Source organism: Octopus bimaculoides, chromosome 20 (genome assembly GCF_001194135.2).
Source record: "Octopus bimaculoides isolate UCB-OBI-ISO-001 chromosome 20, ASM119413v2, whole genome shotgun sequence".
Lineage (NCBI taxonomy): Eukaryota > Metazoa > Mollusca > Cephalopoda > Octopoda > Octopodidae > Octopus > Octopus bimaculoides.
Genome location: NC_069000.1, coordinates 44,613,897 through 44,621,237, shown reverse-complemented (window position 1 = coordinate 44,621,237; position 7,341 = coordinate 44,613,897). Strand labels below are relative to the sequence as shown.

At 39.3% G+C, this 7,341-nt stretch overlaps 1 protein-coding gene across 1 annotated transcript in view; it reads right to left on the bottom strand.

Annotated features, from left to right (window-relative positions):
- LOC106870093 (fibrocystin-L) overlaps positions 1–7,341 on the bottom strand; it is a 69,646-nt gene that overhangs the window by 1,841 nt on the left and 60,464 nt on the right. The window contains exons 43-49 of the mRNA XM_052974982.1: positions 7,138–7,337; positions 6,227–6,472; positions 5,151–5,908; positions 4,438–4,533; positions 3,290–3,664; positions 1,932–2,334; positions 471–652 (exon numbers count right to left, since the gene is read on the bottom strand). Of these exons, the coding sequence (XP_052830942.1) occupies positions 471–652; positions 1,932–2,334; positions 3,290–3,664; positions 4,438–4,533; positions 5,151–5,908; positions 6,227–6,472; positions 7,138–7,337 (2,260 nt within the window). The remainder of the gene's footprint in view (positions 1–470; positions 653–1,931; positions 2,335–3,289; positions 3,665–4,437; positions 4,534–5,150; positions 5,909–6,226; positions 6,473–7,137; positions 7,338–7,341) is intronic.

Here is a 7,341-nt window from a genome sequence, read left to right as displayed (position 1 = left end):
TTTGACAAATTAAATTTAAATGTTGAAGTGAATCTAACGGTCTTTGTGTGTTATTTTAAATGACTTATAAACACCCTCCACGCTGCAATTGTTTTCGTTCCAGCACACGATCTCAGATCAGGTCACTTGCTATGCAAGTACATCACCGAAAGATACAAAGCCATCATTTTAAAATTTCACTTTGCTCTCCTCACTAATAAAAGTTTTTTGCTTGTAAGAAATTTTGGGAGGTTTTTGTTTCATTTTTAATTCTATATTTAAATATATAGAAACAACAAAATGTCAACTTTTCAAACAAAATTTAAAAAATTATCCTCCTCCTCCAACAACAATAATACGACCACAACAATAACAATGACAACAACAACAACAATGTCCACAACAATAAGAATGGCCATAACAACAACAATGTCCACAACAATAACAACCGCTACAACAACAACAACAACAGCTACAATGGTATCACATACCTTTGATCCACAAGATGAACCAAGAAATCGTGTGCCATTAACTTGTATGCTGAAAATAATGTAGGCCTGGTGTGAGTTGAATGTGATCTTTTGCTGTTCCTTGGCCATGTCACAGATCATCTTTGACGTTGCTGACACCTCGTTGATATTACCATATAACTTGACGAAGACATCCATCATATCTGGGTGGAGGGAAGAAAAGAGAGAAAGAGAGAGAGAGAGAGAAATGTCAGGGACAGAACGGTGTGAAAGAAACGACAGGGAAAGAAGTACGAGAGATGGAACGACAAGGAAGAGACATGAGCGAGGAGATAAGTCATTTACATCGACCCCAATAGTTGACTGGTACATCATTTCATCAAAAACAAAAAAAAAAAGGATGAAATGCAAAGTTGACGTCGGTGGAATTTGAACTTAGAACGTAGAGAACCAGAAGAAATGTCTTTGAGCATTTTGTGCAATGTAATAACAATTCTTCTAATTCATCATTTTAAGGAATAATAAGGCCAGCAGTTTTGAGGGGAGGGTTAAGTCGATTACATTGGCTCCAATGTTATTTTATCGATCTCAAAAGGATGAAGGGCTAAGTCAACCACGGTGGAATTTGAACTTAGAACGTAAAGTCGGACGAAATGCTGTTAAGTGATTTGTCCGGCATGGTAAAGATTCCGCCAGCTCACCATCTTGATAATAATAATAATCCTTTCTACTATAGGCACACGTCCCGACATTTAAGTGGAGGGGCCAGTCAATTATATCGACCTCCATTGTTTCACTGGTGCTTAATTTATCGACCCCGAAAGGATGAAAGGTAAGGTCGACCTCGGTGGAGTTTGAACTCAGAACATGAGCACGGATGAAATGCCGTTAAGAATTTTGCCCGGCAGGCTAACGATTCTGCCAGCAAGTCACCTTAATCTTAATCTTAATAATAATAATAATAATAATAATAATAATAATAATAATAATAATAATAATAATAATAATAATAATGATCTCAAATTTTTGCCACAAGGGCAGCTTGGGGTGGGGATTAAGTCGATTACATTGACCCCAGTGCATAACTGCTACTTTAAAAAAATGATGATGATAATAATAATAATGATATTATTATTATTATTATTATTATTATTATTATTATTATTGATTTGACTCGGGTTCGGTCTTATTTACGTGAGAAGCAGGTTACTACCTGTAACCTAAGGTATCCACTTGCTTTCAATAGTCCTTCAACTGCTTAGAACCCTCCTAATAATCTTTTCTGTCCCTTTCAGGCAAACTTTCTACAGAAGCCCTGCAGGATATTCTAGTCCAATCTCCTTCAATCATTAGTCTTATATGTTTACAGTTCCCTATGCACCAATTATTATAGGCACAACCTTTACAGATTATTATTTTAATTATTATACGAATTATATAATTAAAGATTAAATAAAGAAGGTTGTTAATCAAGTTACTTACTATTTTCCGATTCGGACACCAGTACCTCTGGAAAAGTGACCTTTGGGTACTTATAAATTAAGTAGTTCTCCATTAACACCCGGAAATACTTTTCATTGGCTGGCCCAACCTTGTTGTAGTCGATGTCAACGAGTATCTTAATTGAACTTGACACGGGGTCGCTAAACACCAGAAGGTGCGACTGCTTCACTCGAATTTCTTCCTCGGCAACGATCGTGTATTCATCCGGTGTCGACGTGGTGGTCAGTTGGATGATGTAGACGCCTGGTTTCGTAAACATTATATCGTTGAAAACCAACTGGTTGTTGACCGTGTCCTCTTTCACTTCTGTGTCGATGTTGTACACGGAACCATAGTACAGGTATGGCTTTACCAGTACAGCTTTCACCTGCCATTTGTGTTTCTGTTTTAAAATATAAAGAAATATAATTATGCAGTACTTATTTATCTGTTTGTCCATCTATCTACGATGGGGGCTCACCAAGGTCACCCGACCGTAAATCAAAATTCTATAAATACTATCTGTAATTCTGTATTAACTTTAATGGAAAAATGTGTATATATATATATATATATATAAGAGAGATTCTGTCCGTTTGTGTGTTTGTTTGTTTGTTTGTCTACCAAAATGAAAGTAAATGGTTCAAGGGAAGCTATTATGCTTTTTCTATATCTCCTTTTATGCTTTTGCCAAATTTGTCTCAACAAAGATTATGCAATGGTACAACACCAATTGTGCACAAATATATGAGGAACTGTATTGAGGCAAATGTTTTCACTGGTCATGGTAAAGGTGACACTGTCTTCGTTCCTTGCATTCCAGTTACATCATCTAATGTCCCATTCCAATTTAAGCCCTTACAGCTCCCTATCCCACTTTCTTTTGCCATGCGCATTAATAAAACTCAGGGCCAAACACTAAAAGTTGCTGGAATGCAGCTTGAAGAACAAACAGAAGTTCGTATATGAAATCCATCTTTTTCTACTTCAATTATTTCATGTTTTTTTCTTATATAATGGGGCACACATTACAAGGTTGGGAGAATGGGCTGCACAATACAGGGAGAGTTAGAAGGGGGAACACATTGTAAGGGTTGGAGACGGAAGGGCACATTGTAGAACTAGAAGGAGTATACATTGTAAGGCTGAAAGAAGTGGGTGCACATTGTAGCGAGAAAAGGGAACATGTTATCAGGCAAGAAGGGGGTACATATTTTCGAGCTTGGTGAAGAGGACAAACATTGTAGGTTGGTCTAAGGTACAAAATGTCTGGCACCAGCCCTGTAAATATAAGAAACAAAAGCTAAAAATGCCATATTAATGGTAGTGTTTGCTAATAAATCTAAAACCAAACTCACCCTCCATTTTATATTAGGGATTGTCAGCTTTGTGATGATGTCGATGAGAATTATATTCAAGTTTTTACTCTTCCCTGCAACAAACTGCGATGGTGTTATCATCAATGAAAGTGGCCGTTTTGGCACGATTAATGATGGTTCTACTTTAGCAGCGAATTTTCCAGCATCAGAGGGATAACTAACTTGGAATGTAAGGCCATAGTCAGAGCCTTTGTGAGATATAGCAATATTTGTGAAGTTGGCCCAGCCGTCATACAGCGAAACTTCGGTCGTTCCCGATAGGACAGCGTTGGCATGGCTACCTTTGCCCTTTACTAAAGTGGCCGAAATGCGCCATGGATTTTCAGGAGTTCCAAGGATGTTTAATGGGTTACCCTAGAATAAAATAATAATAATATTAGCAATAAATAAAATAACAACAGCAACAATATTGATAATAATAATCTTATGAAAAGATGCCTGTTCTTGGAGAAGTAACTGACTTGGAAACAGGTGAAGTTTAGTGACAGGAAAAGCATTCAGCCATACAAAAACTACTCCACAAATTCCATCCGACCCAAGCAAGCATGGAAAAGTAGACGTTAAAATGACGTTTTTCAATAAAGCAACCCCGACTATAAGAATGCCTTAACTAACAGCAGTTTCAAAGATAAGATATATTACACCTCTTCAATAAAAACTAAAAAACCTAAAGATGGACTCAGGAAAATAATATGGTTCGCTTCCCAATTCTCCGTAAATGTTAAAACTAACGTAGGCAAGAAATTCTTGGCATTATTAGATAAGCATTTTCCAGTAAACCATATATACAAAAATATTTTTTAATAGGCTTTCGATAAAAATGTCATACAGTTGCTGCCCAATACAAAGGACGTTGTCAATCACAGGTCTCATCAAGAGCCCACTTCCAGTTGTAACTGTTGAGACCCTGGAACCTGCTCACTTGAACAGGTGTATTTGATAGACGCAGTCGTCTATGAGGCTGAAGTTATACCAGTATCTGAAGGTTTTGTAATTGAAAAGAAAAATTACGTTACACACACATACACACACACTAATGTACATCATAGTCATATCACAAACACCTGTATATACGTCTGCATGGATATAATATCTCAGTAGAGACACCTTCTTAAGAAAATACTCACCGAGGTATCTAAGAATTGAAGGCATGGCCCCTGATTAAATACTCCGCCTTCGTAGGACACCTTCGGGCTAATAACCAGCTTCAGTTTGTCCGGTACCTGTGAAAAAAGTAAAAGAAATTTTAATGAGATTGCTGGAAGAATCGTTAGCACATCGGACAAAAAGCTTAGCAGTATTTTGTCTGTCTTTATGTTCTGAGTTCAAATTCCACCGAGACCAGCTTTACCTTTCATCCTTTCAGGGTCGATAAAATAAAGTACCAACCAAGTACCAGCTATGTGACTAAATTACAAACAATTATTTTTGTTGTTGTTGTTGAAGGCTGCGAGCTAGCAGAATCCTCAGCACGCCGGACAAAATGCTTAGTGGCATTTCATCTGTCTTTACGTTTTGAGTTCAGATTCCGCCGATGTCGACCTCGCTTTTCATCCTTTCGAGGTCGATAAAGTAAGTACCAGAAACAGCACGCCAGGCGAGATGCTTAGTGGTATTTCGTCTGCTGCTACGTTCTGAGTTCAAATTCCGCCGAGGTCGACTTTGCCTTTCATCCTTTCGGGGTCGATTAAATAAGTACCAGTTACGCACTGGGGTCGATGTTATCGACTTAGTCCCTTTGTCTGTCCTTGTTTGTCCCCTCTGTGTTTAGCTCCCCTTGTGGGCAATAAAGAGTTAAATTATTATTATTATTATTATTATTATTATTATTATTATTTACCTTGACTGTGAAAGTAGAGTTCGTCTGTTGTGTCTTACTCCAGTTAGGATCAGTGACTGGAACCACAGGAGGGGTCATTGCCATACTGACTATTTGGTATTTAAGGTGTTGATCCAAAGATTTTAACTGTCGGCTGTTCACCAACTGCGACGAGATGTTCTGCAAACTTTGAGACGACAAAGAACTGTTGGTAGGAACGCTGGAGTTTGTAACGTTACTCTCATTAGACGGCTGATCCCCGATCTCCGTGGTGACTTTCACCCCGGACACAGCTCGTTTCTTACGTCTGGCAGCACCTTCTTTAACAATATCTACGATCCTCACCTTACTAGCGGGAATACCGAGGAAAAGTGCCAAGTTTCTGACCAGATTTTCTCCAAAGAATTCGCTCTCACTTACTCCCCCGAAAGAGAAAGTAACCACCACAATCGGGTTGACACGAATATCTACCGGTTTCCCTCCTTCAACAATCACGTAGACTTTCTGTTCCCAACGGTCAAAGAAATTCTCGGCCACCACATCAGCAGTGGTCGGTAGAAATGTTTTTCGGTTTGACTCTTTCACCGTCTTGTATTTCATCTCACCGTTGTCCATGTAAGCGCTTTTCGGTAGGATAAAAGTATTTGTGTAATCGTAGACATCTTGTCTATTTGGAACTTGGTAGTATACCGACACTGAGATCTTCTTGTCGCTGTTTAATAGATGGAGACGGAGTTTCTGCGGGGTGATGCTTGAAAAATAAATATCAAATGGGTAGGCTGCAAAAAATAAAATTAAAAAAAAAACGAAAAGAAACAAAAATAAGTAGAAATATAAAATGACAAACATCAAAAAATATTTGCATATTTTTTTTGTCAAATGACAAATTACAAGAGAGTTATCTTAAATACAGTGACCATCACTCCATCATTTCCGTCATATGTAGTAGTATTAGTAGTAGTAGTAGTAAAAAAGGTAGTGGTAGTAGCAGTAGTAGTAGTAGTAGTAGTAGTAATAGTAGTAGTAGTAGTAGGAGGAGGAGGAGGAGGAGGAGGAGGGGGGGGAAATTCGGTCTGAAAATGTATAACGTAACTCACTGGGGTCAACGATGGCCATGAAAGTGGAAATTCTCTTGCGGCACGTATAACCCGAACACCAGCCGTGGTCCTGCGGACCGTTGATCAAGTCTATGTATTTGTTACCAACGATGGCAACTGGCGAAAGTCGTCGCGTCTCTGTGTCCTCGTCCAAACTTTCAATTATCATCATGGCGTATTCACTGTTGTTGCATTGATAAGCCTGCCACTGGTTTCGGAGCACGCAGTTGGGGTTTCGAATAATTCCTGAAAAGATTCATGAAAATAAAAACAAAAGCGTTTAAAACAAAATTACTGCGTTTGTAGAGAGGAAAAGAGATCTTGGTGCTGACTCATGTCATGCACTTACAGAAGACGTTCTGTGTCGTACTCTATGAATTAAAATACGGCGGCATTTGAACTCAGAACGTGAAGACAGACGTTACCACTCTTACTTCCTTCCCTTCTCTCCAAACTCACATTCACAAATGACTATTTCGCCCCAGGGTTAACTTCTCAGACATTGTTGGAATTCGTTTTACAGTTGAGTGAACTGCAGCGATTTGAAACAAAGTGTTTTGCTCAAGAACACAACTAACTACCCAATACGGGAATCGAAACCATGATCGTGAGAGAAGCACTGCAATGGCTAAACCACAGGATCACACACAAAAACAAAAGATGATCACAGAAAGAACCGTTTTGATCATGGATTCTCTTGACCGAGGGTGACCTGGAATTAAAAACAAAATTAACATCAGTGACACCACCACCGGCGCCGCCGCGCCACCACTGCCCCCCTCACCATCATGACAACTACCACCTGCACCATCATCATCATCACCACCGTCAAAACCACATCTGTCTCCAATAAACACACACACACACACACACATGGAACATTCTAATTCTCGCAGCATCCATCGACTTACCTCTTCCTGTTGCTAATTCTTCAATTGGCATTTTGGAGCCATTTGGATACGCTCGGGCTTCTTTGGGGATCCGGTAGTCGCCGAGCCCTCGGCGCTTGTCCCCGCCCCACTCCCACTCAGAGACAGAGAACACACTGATTGGGGAGTCGCCGCTATCAATAAAACTGCCGTCGGAGTCCAAGATTAACACTTTCTTTTGACCAT